Source organism: Limulus polyphemus, unplaced genomic scaffold (genome assembly GCF_000517525.1).
Source record: "Limulus polyphemus unplaced genomic scaffold, Limulus_polyphemus-2.1.2 Scaffold39, whole genome shotgun sequence".
In the NCBI taxonomy this organism is placed as follows: domain Eukaryota; kingdom Metazoa; phylum Arthropoda; class Merostomata; order Xiphosura; family Limulidae; genus Limulus; species Limulus polyphemus.
The window spans coordinates 990,779-1,013,407 of record NW_013665649.1 but is presented as its reverse complement, the minus strand read 5'-3'; the positions used below and the strand labels follow the sequence as shown (position 1 = coordinate 1,013,407).

General features: G+C 32.2%; 1 protein-coding gene across 1 annotated transcript in view; it reads left to right on the top strand.

Annotated features, from left to right (window-relative positions):
* LOC106461485 (regulator of G-protein signaling 20-like) overlaps nucleotides 1-21,539 on the top strand; it is a 122,760-nt gene extending 101,221 nt beyond the window's left edge. The window contains exons 4-6 of the mRNA XM_022388654.1: nucleotides 9,742-9,803; nucleotides 12,595-12,761; nucleotides 17,796-21,539. Coding sequence (XP_022244362.1) covers nucleotides 9,742-9,803; nucleotides 12,595-12,761; nucleotides 17,796-17,990 — 424 coding nt within the window. The 3' untranslated portion in view covers nucleotides 17,991-21,539. The remainder of the gene's footprint in view (nucleotides 1-9,741; nucleotides 9,804-12,594; nucleotides 12,762-17,795) is intronic.
* The last annotated feature ends 1,090 nt before the right edge of the window (nucleotides 21,540-22,629 follow it).

Here is a 22,629-nt window from a genome sequence, read left to right as displayed (position 1 = left end):
TGTAAATAGCAATGAGAACAATAAAGCTGAAAATAAAGTATTTTAGCATGTGTTCACAGTTTGAAGTTAGTGAAGTAGAAGTGTCGGCAAAAGGAAATAGTAATTGGGATGTACTTACAAATTTGAACTAACTAACATATCTCGAGCAATATAAGAACTAAAAACATACAAAATTGATTAGCAAGAATTAAATATGGTGTGGAAAATGCATAACTAGATGCTGAAATTATTGAGTAATCGATTGTTACAGAATATCAAGTACACTGTGATTATAGCAATACACATTTTTAGACAATTATTGTCTATTCTATTTATTTTATTTTTTTCAAACCTTGTATAAAATTTGGAAGTGTTAACACCCATAGGAAGAATATTCTTTCCACCTTTTCTTTTCAAAATGCTTGCTGGGAAATATAGTAAAGCTGAAGGAGTAAAGTTAGACTTTGTAACATTTATCCATAAAAAAAAAGAAGTGTAGAAAAGCTACATAATATTCTGAGTATCTTTGTTTCCCTTTTCTCGTTTTGTAAATAACACATGTGTAAGTCAGACTGCTATGTCTAAGACTTGCTAAGTTACCCAATCCTTTTGAATAACCCACAATGTTTTTTTTTTTATTCTTAGGTAATCCAGTTGCTTATAACCCATGAATTCAGAATGCTGTCAACATGCAGCCAGTTTACAGGACAAACAATCACAAAAACAGGTCTATTGTATCACCAAATGGCCTGCTAGGTGCCTCTCTCTCTCTCTCCTAGTGGTATGGCAACTTCAGTCCATAGCATTGAAGTTAGATGGCTATCAAGATTGAGAGACAAGCCATCAAAAAACCAGAATGTGAAAAAAACACACAATTTTTGGGGTTTTGGTGATTAACTAGATTTCCTAATATTAAATTATTTTGATGAAATTCACGGAAATCTTTATTTCACAGGAGCCAACAAATGTGATGTCATTGTATGAACACCATCTGAAATTATAGTAATGCTACTTTTATGAAATCCAGCTCAGAACTGGAAATTTCTTACCACACATTTTCAAATCTTAAGAGAATGTAACACAAAATGTATCTAAGTTTGCAATAAAAACAATATAAAAATGTTGTTGGTGTAGATTTAATTAGACCATATCTGTTACATTCATAACTTGCAATGTAGTACAGTTAGTTCCCAAATTGTTGTTTTTGTCTGTAAGATTCAGTAATCTTTATAATTAAGTAATTGTTTGGTAATCATATAATTAAACATGCTTAGTAATGTTGACTTCATTTTTGGCTGATTACTACTTCTAGGTATGGTTAGAGATACAAACATATTTTTAAATGTGGCCTGAAATATTACCACTATGTTATAAGTCTGAGAATATTAAAGGGATTATTATAACATGGTATAACAAACTGTGTGAGAACAAACCAGAGAAAATTATGAAACTTGACATTTCCAATTATATCCGAGTTATTTTGATTTGTCAGGCACCTGCAGAGTAAAAGTTGATTTTCTCAGGGATATCCTATTTCTGATTACTTTTATGTAATTTTTCGAAAAACAAGAAATGATACAGAGAGATTTGGTACAGATAGCAGTTTGCTTTTCACCATAAAACTGAATCAATCTCAAATTATGCAGTGAGGTATTCCAAAAATCAAAAAAGCTACTTGGAAATGTTTTACCAAAACGAAGAAAGCAGAAAAACCATTTTTATTCATATGTTTATTAATTCTATTTTCTACTAAGAGGTGGTGCTACACACTAGTTCATGGCATTAAAACATAAATTTTCCATACTTAGATTTTGTTCTGTCTCTTGCAGTTATATGATTTTGTAAGATTTTTACACATGCACACTTTGAAAACATTTTAAATTTGTTTTTAATGTATATACGGTTTAAAATTGTGTAAACCTTTAATCTCTGAATTGATCTCTCAACATGATTCCTGGCTGAGGATATTTGCCAGATGTGTAAAAATTTTTCTTGTATAAATTGTTCATTTATTAAAAGAGCATGAAACCTTTGGATAAACGCCTTCAGAAGAATTTCACTAATGGTGAAACCTTTATTGGCAAGTATCAGATCTACCAGTTCTAGATCTAATATGCCAAAATCTATGATTATTCTGTTATCTGAAGCACTACCTCCATATAAGTTATTAGCATAGGTAATTATACTATTAAAATCTATACTTGGGGATGTATGTCCTTTGTACTGGCTATACGGGTTGCATCGTTAATAAAGTTTTTTTCTGTCTTTGAAAAAAGCAACATCTATACAATCTAACACAATCTTTGCATTAGGAAAGGTGCAAAACACATTTAATTTTTAGCAGAAGATTATATTTTTGTCTCTCATACCAACATAAAATATATCATACAAAACATTAACTACAAATATATTTGACACAGCTGTCAGGTAGCAGTTGAACCTTGGTCCCAAATCTAAATTTTCAAAATTGAATTAGAGATAAAAACCACTTGATATATGAATGACACTTTGCTAACAAACTGGTGCTGAATGTAATGGAGTGGGAACCTGATCAAAAGATCATGCAACATTAGATCCCATTCAACTCTCAATAACCCTATATTGGCCATAACACTAACATAAGAAACAACCATTTATTAACTAGGCCTATAGCAGTACAATTACAAGTTAAAGCAAACGTACAACTGCGAATGCTTTTGGTAACCAAGCATATAATTTCACATTTTTAGTTTTGTTTTTTACAATAATTATAATTCGTCAGTAAAGAATTCTAAGTTAATATAGAAATTTATGGTTACGTTATACGTAGCACGTAGTTTAAGTTACATTTTACACCAGCTTTCATGTGCGCCCGCAGGAATCAGCAAGAACTGGCATCTGCCCCCCTTACATTTCACAAAAAATTGCAAGTATTATGATGTAAAGTTAGCATTGTAGTTAAACTAAATATATTTAGTAATTTTTATTAAAACTGTAAATTTGTGTTTGCGTTTAAGCACACATATTCTTTTAGTCTGTTGATACTAGGTAAGCTGATCCCCTACATACATGTTTGCCCCCCCCCAAAAAAAAAGAAAAAAAATTTATTTCTGTGGGCGTCCATGCCAGCTTTGTAACTTCAACTTTAATGTCGTTAGGCTTAGATAACTTGGCCAAGTTTCTTATATGTTATTAGATGTATCTACTTGCTTTTCTCTTTTTCATTGTCTGGAAGCCTATAAAACTATAAACCTGGGTCGGCTTCTGAGCGATTCGAGCACCGGGAAGACAACTCTGGCTGTTTAGTATCCACCAAGAAATCATTCGTTGTCATCTTCTCATGCAGTTCTGTTTTAAGTTTTTCGACCCAGAATTAGAATTATCACGTGATACCAAAGTCATGATATTGGAATAAAATATATTATTCATTTCAGTTGTTATTTGTTATTATTTATTTCTTTAAAAATATTAGTTTGTTTTAATTTAGTATCTGTACTGTTATGCTATGCCTGTGATGGCCTGGTGGTTAGGGTGCTTGACTCTCAATCTGTGGTTCGCGTGTTTGAATCCCCGTTGCCAAATACACTCACCCTTTCAGCCATGGGGGTTTATAATGTGACGGTCAATACCATTATTCGATGGTAAAAGAGTAGCCTAAGAATTGGCGATAGGTAGTGTTGACAAATGTAACATAACATTGATAAACTAGTTTTAAACACAAACTGTTTCATACATTCCTGTAGACTCATTGTTATGCAGATTGAATTTATTTCGTACATATACTAATATATACAGGCAAAAACTATAAAACATTTCACTCGAGAGATAATTTTCTTGAATTAATATTTTAGAAGACAATTGGTATTATATGAAACAAGAACAATTTGTCACTTCCAATTCGAATGACTTAGGACTGTTTTCATCTATATATAAACCACAGTTTGTTTTATGTCCATGTAACTACTTCGCAGGGTGTGGATGGACCTTCATCAAAGTTTGGAAGTTATTAGGTCCATACGGGGGTACATAAAAATTATCAGTTTTGTGGTTTTTTTGGGCGTTTTTACTACTAGTTCGCCCCCTCTGAATGGATCTTCATCAAATTTGGTATGGAGGTTTGTTGGGTTCATGCGGAGATACATGCAAATTTGCGGTCTCACATTTCGTGTTTTGCAGTTTTTATTGGCGTTTTTGACAATTACGTATAAGAGAAGCAAGCAACTTTTCATGTCCTAAGATAACCTTTTATTAATCATGTTTTACATAACTTCCATCCAGCTAGTAAGTCATTAATCGTAGAAGTTGAGTGGTATAAATAAACGATAACAATGTGTCACATCCAGTTGGAGTGATTCAGCATTGTTGTTTTCAATTATTAATTATAGAAGTTCAGTGGCATCTCAGATGGGAACAATGTGTTGCCTTTAGTTATAGTGGCTCAGTATTATATACATCAATTAATACTTTTATATATCACCAAACGAAAACAATGCGTAACGTACAGCTGGGATGATTTAACAGTGTTTTCTTAAGTTACGAATTGTAGAAGTTGAGTGGTATCCCAGACGGTAACAATATGTTAAGTCTAGTTATAGTAACTCATTTACACAAATTAATGCTTCTAGAAGTTACTTCGTATCATCAAATACCAGTAATATGCTGTGACAAGTTGAAGTGACTCTGGTCCGATATTTCGAATCAAAAGTTATGGGAACATTTTTAATCAACAAAAGCTCTGACTGAATTACGCAAAGATAACGTTTTTATTTGGTTGGTTCCGATTAGCAGAGCTACACAAGGGCTGTCTCCTCTAGCCGTCTATACTTTTTTAACTGATAGACTAGATGAAAGGCAGGTAGTCAACAGCACCCATCGCCAATTCTTGGGCAACTCTAATCTAATAGTGAGATTGAGTTGTCGCTCATATAATGCACTCATGGCCACAAAGTGTAAAACACATATTTAGCAATTTGACGCAAACCAAGAATCCCTGAATTTATAAACCGACACGCTTAACACTAGTTCACAAGATTAAAATGTCCCAAAAGCGTTATAATAAGTTTCAAAATGTAAGCTAGAATAATTTAGAATGTTTTATTCGCTGCAAATGATGACTAGAATACCACTATATTATTATTACTATTACACTTAAATGACTCTCTTAGATCGTCATAGATTCAAGAAGTGACTTGAACGACAAAATAATATTTTCTTGACTTCCGTAATATTATTAGTCATTATTAAAAAGGTCTGACATGGCCAGGTGGTTAGGGCGCTCGACTAGCAATCTGAGGGTCGCGGGTTCGAATCCCCTTACCAACAAACATGCTTACCCTTTCAGCCGTGGGGGCGTTATAATGTGACGGTCAATCCCACTATTCGTTGGTAAAAGAGTAGCCCAAGAGTTGGCGGTGGGTGATGATGACTAACTGCTTTCCCTGTAGTCTTACACTGCTAAATTAGGGACGGCTAGCGCAGATAGCCCTCGTATAGCTTTGCGCGAAATGCAAAACAAACAAACATTATTAAATATTTTGTTTTTTTCTCATCGATGACTATAATTATTTAAAAAACTAAGTTTATCTATATCACCAAAGTAACTGAAAAATATGAATTTGACTTATTTCATTGAAATGACTCCTCTGATAATCAAAATTAGTTTTGATGTAAAAACGATACAGAATTAGCACAGTATTATTTTATCTTATAAATGAATATAGTAACTAAGCAATATTTTATTAGATTTAAAACATATGCTGTTTTGATGTGTAGTGGCTCAATATTGTTGCTTTGAATTAATGAAATTATTAAAGCTATTTAGAAATATTACGTACCTGCCGTGCATTCGTGAATATATTATAGCGACTGAGGAATATTGTCGTGAATTCATGTATATATTGTAACGATTAAGGATTATTGCTTTGAACTAACGAAGTGTTATAGCGACAAAGAAATATTGTCGTGATTTCGTCAGTACATTATAACAAACGAAGAATCTGTTCTTACATTAATTAATATAATATAGTAACAAAGGAATATTGTCTAGAGCTAATGATGATAATTTAGCCACAATAACTTCGGCTTGGACTGATGAAAATTTTACAGTGCCAATAAATGTTGCATTGAACTGTTGGAGATAGTAGAGCGAATAAGGAATACTGTCGCGAATTCATGAATATACTATAACAAAAAAGGAATATTTCATTCATTTCATAAATATATGCGAGTGTCTAAGGAATATTACGTTGAATTGAAGAAGTTATTTTAGCAACAAAAGTTTTCGATAAAAATACTTTAACATGAAGAATTATGTTTTGAATTGATGAGGATGTTATAGCAATTAATATTTTATAATATATAGTGCTTTGTTTCAGATACCTCGAAAACATTCATTTCATAAAACATATTTTAATTTTCTTTTGGCTAGATCCCCCCCCCCCCAAAAAAAAAAGTCGTTTGTCAGAACTACGAAAAGGCAGCTGGTTTTCACAAACCCGTAGCAGTTTCAATCTCGTTAACGACAAGAATTCATCCGTTTAAGCACGATTTACTAAATATTTAAACATTAAGTGAGCTTCTGAATAAGATATTTCGTAAAGAAATATGGCTCAGATAAAAAAAAAACTTGAATTTTGCGGGTGTTTTAATATTAAAACATCCTTTTCGTTGAGGTGTATATTTATTTTACTCCTTCACGTTTTTGTATTATTCAAAACACGCACGAGTTAATACAAAATTCTTATTGGGGGATTTTTCGCAAATATAACAAGTTAATCTTTTATTAGTGTTTGTATAATTAGACCTATATATAAAATAATGTTTTTTTTTTTGTATTCGTGATTTCATACTTTAAGTTGCTTTAAAGTAAAGAAATGTTTCCGTGAAAAAAACTTTATGCGCGTGAAAGGTAAGTAATATTGTTGTATATTAGAAGTTAGGAAATATAAGTGACCTTCTAATTAATAGATTGAGCTTAATAACGTACCCCCCCCCCCCCCAGTGGTACAGCGGCATGTCTGCGGACTTACAACGTTAGAAACCGGGTTTCGATACCCGTGGTGGGCAGAGCACGGATAGCCTGTTGTGTAGCTTTGTGCTTGATTAAAACAAACAAACAGTTTCTTTGAAAGAAAAGAATAACTAATTTTGAAAAGGCACGTGTTTCACATTTTTAACGCATTACGGAACAACATTTATTATCTTTTGTTTTATACATATGATGGTCTATGTTTCATTGTTGTTGGTCAACATTTTAATTACATGGTTCTTTTGTTTGCAGTTGTTCTTATTGTGAAGAATACAACACCGGATATATAACTAAAGGAAGAGGGTTGGTCCTAGATTTCGAAGCTGGCGAACAAATATTCATCCCCCCCCCACCACACACACATACACTTTAACATTTTATGCTGTGGGGTGTATTATAAAAGTGAGAGTCAATCTCCTAGTGTGGTGGTCAGTAGCTCAATAGCCTTGAAAGCTTTGCCATAAACATACAAAATATAACTTAAAAAAGCATTTAATTTAGCAAATGAACAAATGGGGTAAGACTTACACGGAAATCCATAAAAATAGTGTTATGTAACCTAACATCAAGCGGAAAAATAAAGAAAACTATACAGATAAAATATTCACAAAATTGACATCATCTACTGATGATAGAAACCCGATGTAATACAGATAAACTTTAATAATTGAACAAACCTCCAATTTAGCTGCTACTTTAAGAATTAGTGGTATTATAAAACATTTAACTATTTAAATATAGTGTTTAGGAAGGTTGGTTCACTACCACATGATTTTTGAGCTAATTTAACTTCAAATTATTTTTATATTAACTTTTGTAGTTCATTAGTTTCAATCAGTATTAAACATTCCGTGTAAACTTTCTTAATTTCATCATAATTATTTTAACATTTGTCTCACTTGTACATTATTTATCATTGATAATAAAAGCTTCTTACGAGAACGTAGTCCAAGTGATGTTTTATAGATATGTGTATTTGTTTTAAGGCATACTTTATTTTTCTCTCATGCTCAGTGTCATTTCTTGTTGGCGTAAAGACAAGGAAGGTGGGTCCATTAAATTCACTGACATGTAACGTTAAAATCCGGGACAGGGCATAGATAGCCCATTGTGTAGCTTTGCACTAAAAACAAGCAAAAAACCGTACAAAGTTAAAACTAAAGGCTTTTATAATGGATGTCTTTTTTCTTGTTGGTGTAAAAGTAACAAAATACAAGACTATATGACGTTAAGACTAAGGCATTTAGGACGAACTCGGAAAGTTTTTGAAAGTAAATAAATTATTTTTATCAGTAGAGTTTCACAACAACGAATTAATTGATTAAAATTTCAATTTTGTGTCTGCTTCATTAAATTGCAAGACATGTATATTATCTTTGAAAAACACGTTATTTAGCCAGACGTACTGAGTTAGCAAACAAATCGAATCCATATCGTGTTTCCGTTCATCTTCTTAATATTAACCTGCTTTATTTACTGCAATGTCGTTCTATCCAGGAAGCGGGAGTTTAAGAAAACTCACTTAACCTCAGATTACCAACTTGTTTCATATAACATTCACTATCGGTAAGGTTCAATATATATATTGCATCGTATTGGGTAATTTTGTTGGTGGGATTAATTGCAATAGTGTTGATTTTTTATGTATATTGTCTTTGTGTGTGACTTGTATGTTATTAGAGACTATTTAATCTTAATATTAATTTTTTATTCATATTACTGTTCGGCCGTCGGAGCTTTATGATGTTATGTTTAATCCTACTATTCATTGGTAAAGAGTAGCCCAAGAGTTGACGGTTGGTGCTGTGGCTGGTTGCCTTTTTTTTTTTCGTCGGCAGTTCAAAATTAGGGGCGATAGCAGATAGCTTTAGTACCCTCGTTATAAACAAACATATTTCTTGATTATAATTAGCATTTATCTTTATTTGTTCCTCTGTCTTACAAAGAATAATAGTCTGGTGGTTGGGGCGATCGACTAGCAATCTGCAGATCAGGGATTCAAATCCCATCACCGAACATGTTCGCCCTGTCAACCGTGGGTTAATTATGATGGTCAATCTGATTATTCGTTTATAGTAGCCCAAGAGTTATCGGTGGTTGATGTTGACTAGCCGCCTCCTTTCTAGTCTATTATTTCTCAAATAGGGACGGCTAGCGCAAATAGCCCAAGAGTTAGCGGTGGTTAATGTTAACTAGCCGCCTCCTTTCTAGTCTATTATTTCTCAAATAGGGACGGCTAGCGCAAATAGCCCTCGAGTAGTTTTGTGCGAAATTCAAGAAACAAACAATCTATGGTTATCGCCAGGCTTTGATATCTGAATGAACTGGAAAAGCGTTAATACGACTGAATGTTTTTAGTTGACTCACGTATGTTTTTTTTTGCTCCATAGCTATTCTTCTAAAAATCATGTTTGTATTTCTAACAAAGTAACCTTATAGCTCAGTTAAATAAATTATAAAAATATGGTATTTTCAAAAGCGTGTCCTAAGAGTTTAAACCATTTGTAAACTTAATATTCTGTGAATGTATACATGTATATCTTTTAGTATGTTTATTTTTATTAGATTAAGCCGTGATTGCACTGCTTTCAAGTTCTGGTAGAAATGTCCTTAAATTTTACGATGTTTTGGCGTACAGAAGCTGTCCTACGGTACTTGTAAAACAATGTTTTATCCCATGACATCATTTATGTATATGTGCGACAACAGTGTGTTTTCGTTGTTTGACAAATAATCTCTTCAATTTCTTTTCATAGACCATCTTTGGAAGAAATTCGTTCTTGGGGAGAGTCATTTGATAAACTTATGAAATGTCCAGGTAAGAAAACATGTTACCAGCATTAACCCTCTGTTGCACGTATTATGCAAATACGATGGAAAAATTGTGTCTTTGAATTTCCTACTTAAAAAGGTATATATAGTGCAAAAAAGATAGTTTTAGTGAAATATATATATATTGGTAAATTATAAATGGGCATCTTACGTAGGAGTAAAATGTTTCAATTGAGAAACGAACAAAAATAATTCCATAGTATATTTAGACTGTTAACTGAAAGAAAGGCGATTCAACTACAGAACTGAAGCATTTATATGTGTATTAAGCAATAAATACAGATTTGTTACCTGTACGTTACAGTGTGTAATATGGGGTTTATACTATAAACCTATGTTTGATATGCAATACAATAGTGTAGTGTGTACATACTCTTCGTCTATTTTAGCGCAAGGCACATTATGTATATATATATAATATAAATGCTGGTAATTGTTGCAGTTATATTTAGTTGAAAATGATTTGTGTTTATTTTAGTTTAAGAAAATTATATGTTTGAAACATAATTAAAAACTTATAACAAACAATAGAAAGTTATTCATCAATTGAAACAAATTATCATGTAATTTCTGTAGAACGAGACGTTTCTAAACATGGCTTCAGTTGTTTTAGATCGCACAAATGATTTGCTTCGTCTTTTGATAAAGAACTGTATATTAAAAAATAACATACTATATACAAAGTGTTACCTTTATTGGTTAGCGGTAAGTTTACAGACTTACAACGCTAAAATCCGAGGCGCGATTCCCCGCAGTGGATACAGCAGATAGCCTTTTGTGGGCTTTCAAATAAACACACACTCTTTATTGGCAGTTCATTAGTTTTTTGTTGTTGCATGTAAAGGGTGGTTTTCATAACCAAACGTTTTCAATGAGAAAAAGAAAATAAGAAGGTGATATGTAATTATATAAAGATGGCGAGCTATTCGGAGAAAAAATCTGTCATCTACTCATTTGTGCTAATGGGAACTGATATCAATCGGAAATACAGTCCCCAGCTGGTGATGCCAAGTAGAGGTTTGTTAATATAATATGAACTAACTTGCCGTTATATGAAAATTTACATAACAGCAAAGGCAACGATACCTGTGTGCTAGATCCAGGTGAAAAACCTAACAGTTTCAAACTATTTTGGTAACTATTTGTGTGGCTACAACAGCAAAACGAATCTGGCTGTTAGCCAAAATCCCGTTTCTCGGATAATTCGGATGATTCATTCGTCTTTAGGTAGGGCACTCAGCAGCTGCCTAAAGAAATCGCATGAATGACGAAATCAAAATCACTTTGAAATCAAACATTACAAGAGGGTGATAAGAAATGATGAACCGTAAAAGTAGAAATTAAACAAATTAGTTAATCGTAGCGATGTACTTATGGACTGAATGTCATTTGACGATTTGTATTTGAGCAATATATGATACTATGTTTTAGCTGTCAAGGATCTACATAGAAATATCAAACTTTCCTGATAGTGTCCCACCATCAATGTTTATCAGTTTTTGACTTGGGCCAGAATAAGTTTCAGAAATGATATTTTCAAAATTGTATTTATAACAGACTTGTTTCTGTTTTTGCTAAGATTGGAAACGGAAAACAAAAAGTTTTTTTTTCCATATAGCAATTCTCACTTGATTCAGGGGTAAGCTTGATTGCTTATAATACTGAAATTCAGGGTTTGACCCACGAGACGAACACTAGAACCGACATGTTTCATAATACTAGTTTTCATTAGTAATATCGATAATAAACACGTGCTTTTTTATGCTTTATGCGATAACTAACATTACTCATAATAAAAGGCTTCACTCTATACTTTAGAAGAGAAAAATTAATCTTGTAGTATATATTTCTACGTTTTCTACAAAAATGCGATCCAATAGATTTGTTAGGCTTGACTGTAATCCATTATTATTCCCTGTATTGAGTTGTAAGTCTTCTTGATCAATAACAGAAGGGAAGATTTTCAGAGCGAAAGAAGTAAAGGCTTCATTTGTTCAGATTATCGATTGAGTATAACAGAATGTTAACAATAAATTTAAAAACCTTTAGACCAGATATGCGTGCGTGAAATCGGTGCATGACAGATTGATGTTGCACGTTTGTTAGAAACTGTGCTTAAGAAAACTCCCCCCCCCCCTTATAAGTAGCTTTTTCATGTTCAACGAAGACCGTTTTGGTGGAATTTAAATTTACATGCAAAACTTCTACTTCAAAACTGAATTAATCAAATCCTTGATATATATATATAACATATATAATAGTGAATTATTAAATCTTATGTTCAAAAATGTATTACCTATATTGGATTATTTGGATTGATAAAAAACTTATGTATGATTTTTATAAAGGGCATAATTACAGAGAAAAGGTGTCATTCTTATAATACATGTTTCTGTCGTTGCGTTTTGCTTACTTTCGTAACACTGACCTTAACAGAAGTTCCGTAGACATACTGCAAAGGCGTAAGCAAAACTAAAACCGATCTTCACTGATATTTCTCTTAGTTTATAGAGATTCGGATAAGGTGTTACAAATAAACAAATGAAATTTGATTTATTGTTTCTGAAACTATAAAGAAAATATATTTAAACTATAAAGTAAATTATACAAATAAGAAAACAGGTATTTAAAGATTTATTGTCTCAAATCTTTTTTTTTTTTGTACACATGTTATCAAGATCCTGCATGTGCTAAAAGAAAAACAAGATTAGGTACTCTGTTGAATTTCTATAACTCAACTCTTTGAAAATACATATTATGGGTTCTCTTCGTTTCAGCGGGTCGAAAGGTGTTTAGAGATTTTTTAAAATGTGAATACAGTGAAGAGAATATTTTGTTTTGGCTCGCTTGCGAAGACTTGAAGACAGAGACCAACCCTGAAGTGATAGAAGAGAAAGCGAGACTGATATACGAAGACTACATATCTATCCTTTCACCAAAGGAGGTGAGTGAGCGAGTTCCTAATAGACCGATATTAAGACGTGTTAAGCTCAACATGAGCGACCTCTATCAAACGAGAAGTGTTCTACAAAAATAGTAATAAGATACGACTTTGAAGCTTTTTTTATTGAAACTTAACGATTTCGATTAACGACTCGTTGATCGTGTGAATCGATCGTTAGACATAGATTACCATATACGTGAAAAAAATGTTTAGATTTAATAAATTTCTTCATGATATATCGAATGTACGATAACCTACAATTTCTTACACTTCAGATATTAAGTTATTTTGCATAGGTGTTTCTGTTTACTTTTATTTACGTGCAGCATAATTGATTCATTGATAGATGGGGACTCCTTTGGGTCACTGGGGATTATATTGGGATAAGTAATTATTTGTATTTACAGAGAGGAGTTTCTGCAGGTTTCGCCTATGACCAACTTTTTTTGAAAAGTAAATACCAAGACCAAGCGAGTATCGGAACTGTGACTCTGCTTCAGTGACTGTACCTTGTCTCGAATGTTTCAAATCTCATTTCTTACTTCATTGGTTTGTGAAGACGGAATTTGACAGAACTCTTGAAGCACAACGCTCGCCTTGTAAATCCTCAAATCCTTTTAGTATATTTCTTAGGTGAAAGAGCTTAATTAAGTTCTCAAGGGTAAAAACTTTTAAGGGTTTTAAGAGTCGCGAATTTTAATGCTGCTGGATCTCAGTCTCTATGTGATCATGAAGTTTCTAACGTAACACGGGATTCATTTGGTCCTCGAAAAAAAAAAGAGCTTTAGAGTATCTATTACTTAGAACATAAAAAAATCCAAACTCCATTTATCGAATTACACCACAACACACTGACTTTTTGAAGATCTTAAATTCATGCCCCTTCCTGCGGGCGCCAATGGAAGCAGCGTATCTATGTAATGCAATGTCGTTCATGAGCTAAGTCTGTCAATGCAGAATCTCGATTAACTTAGGTAAATTATCAAATAATACCTATTAATATGTGCAATTCAATAGTTGACGTCCTGTACATGTTAGAATTATCATCATATTTAATATAAGAATAGTTTTAAATAGGATTTTAAAGAAACTCTTAATTTCTGTTTTGGAAAATACACACTACTGTGCTAAAAGTCTATCGTTTAAACTTAGCGTATGAGGTAAAGTATACTATAGGTGGTGAATAAAATGTATTAAAAATGGTCGATTTTATGTAAAAACATTTTGGAAATACTGTCTACTTTTCAGGATATTTAGCCATTAAAAATAACACGTTTACAAGTTATCTTATCTATAATTTGTCACAGTAATTCTACCAGTACATTAAGTCAAGGAAATGATGTATTTAGCTGAAAAAGAGGCACACTACCATTTTGATATTTAATTTCCTTCATTCGAGAAGTTTCTGTAAAAAACCACAAGGCTCCTTTTACTAGCTTTCCTGGTATGAAACAAGTGCTTTTAAATAACCTTTTCCATTTAAAAAAAATGACTATAAAATTTAAGCTGTGGGCATCAAAATAAAAAAAAATATTGAACTAAAGTGCTAGTAGGAAAATTCGGTAATTTGATTTTTCTACACCAGTTCTTATAACATTAACTGTAAAAAATAGAAAAAAAAATACAGCAAAACTTAACGATAAGTGTAGTCGTAAGACTTCGGAACAGTCAGATGGCAAGGTATGTTCTATGTATTATCTAGTCGCCATGACAACGACCTTCAGAAAAGGGTATCTTTCTGGCAGGTGTGAAAGGCTATGATAACAAAGCTATTGTCTCACTGCAACCAACACCAGAAAAAGTGAAATTTCTGTTTTCTCCTTTAACCACGAGAGGGCAGCATCAGCTGGGGTGTATTAATAATTGGATCAGACGTGCATAACTAGATTAACAAATCGCAACTATCAAAATCACCGCCAAATTATACGTGATCACTTTTTTTTGCATTGTACGTCTGTATTAGCTTTGAATAATTATTTCATTTGAAATGAATAATTCCCCATTAAAAATATACATTATGTAATAAACTTATTTAGGTTTTGATATGACGCTTTTCTAACTTTTCCAAATTCCTTAACAGTTAAACTGAAAGATCTTGCATTGAAAGTAACTTATGACGCAACATGCAACCGATATTAGCTATCTGTATATCAGGTACTTATTGGATGAGACGAAACCCTGATACTGTTCTTAATCTATTATATAATAACAATACTGCCTGTAGATGTCGCCGGCGTACCAGTAGGTACAAACAGGTGCACTCCATTAACTACCTACTACACTTTGAAGGTATATTTTATAGCAAACTCTAGAAAAAGAAGCACAAAACGTTATGGAGATGAGTGGGTATAACCAGATAGCACTCCATTAACGATCTGCTATATTGTGAATGTATATTTCACAGGAAACTCTAGAAGAGCACAAAACGTTATGGATATGAGTTATCATACAGTATGCTTGATATGTTTAGACTTAGAATTCGGATTATGACGAGAGTCTTCTATGAATGAACTGACTAAATGACTTTAGTTAATCTTTATATGTATCTAACTTTTCCATATTCAGGGGCAAAAAAAAGGATCAAACTTGAAACTTCCTTCAAGTATTTATTAATATGAAAAGTTTTGTATTATTTCTTTCTCAGATAGATATTCTCTCTATATATTTGTTTATTGTGGTCTCTTCTGTTATTTGAGGGTTCAGATATTACCTGTTGTGTGTTAAAGAACTTAACTATAACATACATTTACTTATAACTACATAATCGGTAGTGGGTTAAAGAACTTAACTATAACATACATTTACTTATAAGTATATAACGTTTTAAGACTCCGAGTTGGAAATTTCGACTTCACTAACATGACTGATTAAAGTAATTTCTAAAATAAAATTACTCTGTAGTAGCTATTTTTACTAAAATATTGTATCAAGACAAGAAATTCTTAGGCCTAATGTGTATTTGCGTGGGTGGTGTTCAGAAAGAAGTGGAGATTACATATTTGCAAATGACTAGGCGTCTTGCCTTTTTTTGTTGTTGTTGTTAAGCACAAGGTTACACAATGGGCTATCTGTGTTCTGCCCACCACGGGTATCAAAACCCGAGTTTTAACTTTTTAAGTCCTAAGACTTATCGCTGAACTGGGGTGGGGGGTGGTGGCAAAAACTAGACGTCACTTTTTAATATTGCCATCTTTTGTTGAATGCATCTTTCTAGTGTTTTGTGAGATTCGTGATACTGAATCGGTAAAATTTAGGCGTAGTGTTATGAATCTTATGTGATACAGCAGCTTTAAGAACATAATTTGTCTGTAAGTTTTGTCTACGCGTACCTTCATTGAGGGAACCAAAACGATGGAATTTTGCAGGTGCTAATTCATGACTATATTTTGTATGAGAAAAAGACTGGCCGGTGAAATAGGGTAAAAGACGACGGGGCAAACTTCCAAAGGACTGAAAGAACATTGGAGAAGGAGCGAAGAATGAGAAGTGTTTGTTATTTCAATAAAATGATTGGGGACGAATTGACGAATTTCTCACCCTTCTCCTTCCACCCGTTATTTTATTTTTTCTAATCGTTTTTGTACAAATATCAGACTCTCATTTACTTCTCACGTCGTTGTTACTCCAGCGATTACAGTTAGCGTTTTCGGAATTATAATAAGAAATAGATGAACACAAACAATGTGGAACAGAAAGAAAGTGTTGAAATTTGGTGCTCCTGTGTTCACTAGACAGGTCAGACTATAGCAAATTGTTTAATTTAAACTATTAGATGCTATTTTCGCCAATTCTGAATTAAAGGCTTTTACTTATACTTCTTAATAGTATTAATATATACTATGCTGTTGTTGGGCTTATGATTATTCTACAGTAGGTATCTGTGGCTTGTTGGCGATAAATTCAATGATAAATGAACAGTATGCATTCCACTTGTTTTCAAAGTAATATATATATATTCGAACTGGTTAAACGTATGTACAACAAATTCTTTACACTATAGAGATTATAGATATATAATAAACACTATATATATATAGTTTTCTTCTTGTTGTCAAATTTCCACTTAGTCTTATTCAATTACTTTAGAATTTTAGTTGATAAGCCGAACTACCTTTCCCTATTTCCATCGCACTAGTATTCTGTGTATAATTCACTTACAATTGTGGCACAAGTTACCGAAATCATGTACTGCTCTTCCAGTATTCGTTTGGCCTTCTTTCCTCTAAATATCCTCTGTTTCTTTTGTCAAAGTGCACTTATGCTGATTCAATTACTTTAGAACCAAGCTTTGACGGAATAAATCATTCTTCTTATCTCTTTTTCTAATATTAGTATTACTCTAACATATTAAACGTTAGGCCTATGTTAATCGTTAGGCCTGTTACTTCTACGGTAGTTAACTTCCCGCCGAACATTTACTTGGCCGTGTCTTTACTCTCTCCTGCTATTGTCTGTTTACTGTTTCTTTCACTCTATTTATACGTTTATCACTTAATCGTCTGCCAGCCTTCTAGAAACCTCTATATTCTCGACGTCAATATATTGCATGCGACATTCGATAGTCTTAACGTCAATGAATTATAAACACAACTTACAACAATCGTCTGCTTTTAACTCTCTTATTATAAACAAAACTAAACAGTTATAAAATATTCACTCACAAAATAAATTAATCAGTAATATCTGTACTAAACAGTCTTTTATATCATGACAGAAACCTTTAATCAGTATTCACAACATTTAGAATGTACCTAAAGGTAAGACATTCATATCGAACTTAATGTTGTTTGATTCATTTAATTTTTTAAGCTCTGTTATATTTCTAGAGACTAAACCGCTTTTAATAATAATTTGAAGTGCTTTTGAAGAAAGTCTTTCCCTGTTTGAAAAAAAACAACAACAAGAAAAACGTTTTAAATTAAATAAGAGATTAAAGATTCCATAATAGATATAAGCATTTTGCGAATAATAAATGGGTGTATAATGAACTTAACTACATGTTCTTTTTATCAACTTGTGTTCGTTCATGAACAGGTGAGCCTGGATTCAAGAGTTCGAGAAATCATCAATAGAAACATGGTAGAACCCACGCCTCACACCTTTGACGAAGCTCAACTCCAGATCTACACCCTCATGCACAGAGATTCTTACCCTCGTTTTGTGAATTCTCTAATGTACAGAAAACTCGCACATCTACCTGTACCTAGTCGAAAAGGAAGTGTTGCTTAGAAGGCTCTATTATGTCAGAATACTTGCTTATGTTCTCTAGTATTCTTTTTACGAAAGCAGTTAATAAGATAAAGAAATACTTAATTTTTGTTCTTTGCCTCGCATGTAGTTAAGCACATCTGTGATTCGTCGTGAACGTTCTTGTTTTCTTCAGTAGTTTAAAATATAAACATTCAGCTCAATTGTCTCCACATCAAGTAATATAAGACTGGTGACATATAGGAGGCTTAGTGAAACCATACCTCTTTGTTTATTATTGGTAACGATGGACCAATGTGATGCTGTATTAGTACCTGAAGACATATTCCTGCAAACGTTTACTATATATATATATATCTGTGTGTGTGTGTATGTGTGTGTTTGTTTACCGGGACGACTACAATCCAACTTAAAAACTTGTACGTTCGATGTCCTGGATTTGGAATTAAACTTCTGCTGCAATCTTTGTTTTCAGTGCTTGTCCCTGAGCAAAACTTTTCTGGAGATATTCCGCTTGTTTTGTCTAAAGGTATCTTTCTTCTATAAAGAATAAGATGACTTGTTTTTCATTCCCAATTTTCAGATGGTAACCAGTTTTCGTTTTTCATGTGTTACCAAGAATATTTGAAAAATGACCATGTTTATCTTGTTGTAGAATAGTTTGTAAAGTGTCATTTCTACCGATTATTGTTCCAATGTTAATCAATGTATTTATGGAATATTCTGCTTGTATATTGCAGCAGTAATTTTCATTACAAGTTCATTCGCGCGTTAAAAGAAGTACCCTTTAAGCTTAATATCATAAGTTCAATTCAGTCCATTACGTGCATGCAAAGTACGTTGAGGCAAAGTGTCTAATGAGAAATCATGATGTAAAATATATATAATTTGTTAGTTACAGATTTATATGCACAAGTCTAATCTGTTTTGTTTTTAATGTTGTTGTTTGTTTTTTCATCTTTAGTTGTTGGAGTTGCGGTACATAAACTGTTAAAATAATAATATTGCTTTATGAAATCTAGTAGCGCTATAGTTTATATTCTTACACACGAGTGCAATTTGTTTTTGTTATTACAAACAAGAAAAAGAAACGTCGTAAAAAAAAAACATCAATTTAGATTTATTGCTCTATTTATAAAGGGTAATGAGACGTTACAACAAGATAGCTAGCTTATTCTTTCAGTATCTTAGTGACTAGTTTCATACACTGCAAGTTTCTGAGTTAATTATCAATAGATAATTTTAAAAAAAGGATATCGTTTAAAGAATATCCGAAAAAAAAATCAATGTCCAGTCAACATACAGTTAATCATCTGTACTTTAAGTTTCGAACTTTTCACTTTTTAATACGTAATGTTTTGGCATTAGTCTGAAATAAAATTTTTATTAGGTGGTATTACCTCACTGACTGAAAACTGCAAAAATTAAACTACACCAGGAATCCTTTTGAATTGGCAAACGGTTCAGCTGAAGGTGATATCAGAAAATAAATAAATCGCACTTCTTACAAATGTTTTACCTTATAAATACCACAACAAGCATCGATAATTTACGTCAGATATCACAGATTTTGTATATTTGATTTTACAGTTTTTAAAGGTTTACTTTATGACATTTCACGATGTTTGTTCCAACTTCACTTGAAATCCCTCTACTGCGAAGTTATCATCAGATTGTCACTGCTTACCGTTTTTTGGAGAAGATAAGGCATCTCATGCTGTTTGAAGGCGTTTCGCTAATAATAAATTACTTGAAACCTGAATGGTACTTTTTACAAAACCAAAAAAAAAAAAACGTTTTTGCATTACTCACATAAAGTGTTTTTTTATTACTCTATTTCACAGTATGCAAAATATAGATAGTAATGCTGATTAGAGACTTTGTGAGGATTTAGATGAATGAAAACACGCCCATAAATATATTTAGGAAATACATGCAAATCATTGTTCATTAACAATCATTCCTATTGGAGAGTGAAAAGTGGACCAACCCAAATATATTGTCGTAATGTGTATGAAAACATTAGAAAGTCATACTTCCTTGGCTTATATAATGAAATATTTTTAATGTAGTTTGGAGTAATCAACCACAGTCAGAAGATGAAAAAAAAAATTAAGCGACTACAACTGGTCTTAGATAAATAAAAATTGCTTCATTGTTAAGTAATTTTAGTTTCTTTGTTTTCCAAGGATGCAAATGAGTTTGGAATCAAAAACCGTTTCGGTCTTTAACGTTTCGCACAAATAAGCAATTACATCTGGAAATTTGTTTTCTAGACTTTAATATTGTTGCCAAATATCCATATATTTAATATCATGTTTTTTTATGTTTCTTATATTTCAAGATATCTGTATATGGCTGCAGAATACAATGAGTTTGTAGTAGACATACAATTCAACGTATCGTTTTGTTAGTTTACGCTCATTTTAGTTTTACTCGGATCACAAAATAAAATCAAAATCTTCACTAGTGTAGTTGCGGCGCGGATGTCAAAGTTATACCACTTAATATTTATTATAATTATTATCTATCAAGCTTATTATTAGAATGCTGCGTTTACCAGACCCTAAACGCATTCTAAAACATCTAAAATTTATGCAGTGTCTGTGTTATAAAATTGATGATATCCGGGGCTTGGTGTGTATTTATTATTAAAGTTTATCACCTACATAATGTCATTTGTATTCATGAGTCAGCTCTCGACTTGCATGAATTATTTTTTTGATCTAGAGGTTAGAATGAAATTGTTCTTCGTAGTTCGTACAGAATATACTACAGAATATATAATGTAGCTTAGGTATTTAAAAAAAAAAACGGCCTCTAGCATGAAACTTTATTTCATATTTTGTAATGTGTTTATGAACTTCATAAAATAGTTTAACATTAGCCGAAACATCAATTAACATTTTAAACTTAGTCTTTTTCCTATATTGAAAGTATTACTGCTGTTAACCTGATGTCTATATCTATACCTTGTTTGTATATAAAATATGCATTATTTCTAAGCTTGCAGATCTCCCGAATTAACCAATTATGAACGAACACTTTTTGCCATATGTAAAAGGAATCGTATGAAAACACTTACATGGATATATAACTAGACACTTATTTCTAGCTGTAAAAATTTTTTCTTCACGGTTTCATAACTCGGTACTTCTTTCTGTCATTAAAAGGCTTTGTGTGTTCGTTAACTCATTTATATCTGTCGTTATACATGATGACGATAAACAGAATAATTAGACAATTTTTGTCATCATCAGACGATGTGACAATGTTATATCAAACTGCATAATTTTTATGTTTTCTTTCCATCATCAGACAATTTGACACTGTTATATCAAAACACAAATTTTTCTTACCATCATCAGGTGATTTGATCTTGCCATACCAAATCACACAAGTTTTGTTTTCTTCCCATCATTAGACGATTAACGTTGCTATAAATAGACATTATCATTTCTGTCTTCTGCCACTAGCTCTAACCTTGTGATTTCATCTGTTTATGCCCCCTGGTGGCTCAACTTATTATAACGCTAAAATTCGGGTTTCGATAACCGCGATGAGCACAGCACAGATAGCCCATTGTGTAGCTTTGTGCTTAATAACAAATAAATCACCTGTTTATAACATTTTGATTTTAATTATGCAAAAAAAAAAAACTGATTTTCTTACCGTTTCCTCTATCATTGGTTGATCACATTTTGCTGTCACAAAAGAAATGCATTTCCGTGACCAAAAAAGTTCTATTTGATTATAACCAGAGGAATCGTGTATGTATTTGGTAAAATAAACTACTACCAGTTGCTAGCATGCTTTTTCATATATTTACAAAACAATTTTCGTATCCCCCTAATGATTTTATTTTCATCTTAACCATTAAATTTATCCTTATTAATAACGATTTTTTTTTGTTAGTGTCACATTGGAGTGAGTAACTTGGAATTTTTCAACAAATGTTCCGAAAATATATTAATATATATTAAATTTATCCGTGAAAATCTTGTTTCTTAATTCTAATAAGACATTAGAACAATTAAATATCCTGTTTTTCCGTTTAATATTTGGTTTCAACTATTTTATTTTGTGTATTAGAATCAACTCATTACAGTGACTCGCACGTTTTCGGGGGGAAGAGAAAAATAATACATTTGTGAACTCACATTTTTGTGAGTGGTAAAATTATTTAGATGTTTCAAATGTTTATTTTTAAATTGCTTATTCTGCTCTTCAATGGTATTTTCGCCGGTTGTGTTATTTCAAATGAAACGATTGAAAATAGCTTGAGGTGTGACCCAAATCAATTCAAAGGACAAGACGGATCAAACACTGTAATCCAGACCTTCGGTTAAATGAAATTTCGTGGTATTTAGAACTCTAACAGATCTCTAACAATATGGGATTAAATAGTATTTTTTTTGTGTTATAATTTGTTATCGCAGTTAAATCATTTTTGATTAATGAGAATCTCTTATTGTATGAAAAATTAAATTAGGTGTTTTCTAATAAAAAAAAAGTGAAATTCTAAAATAAGGTACTTTCAAGCAATAATACTAAAAAAGTGTTCGAACACTAGCTGCACACCTTGGCCAAATGTTTATTTAATTTTTAACTGAGTGTTATCAACGTTGATAAGTGAACTCTATGTACGGTTATATGCCTA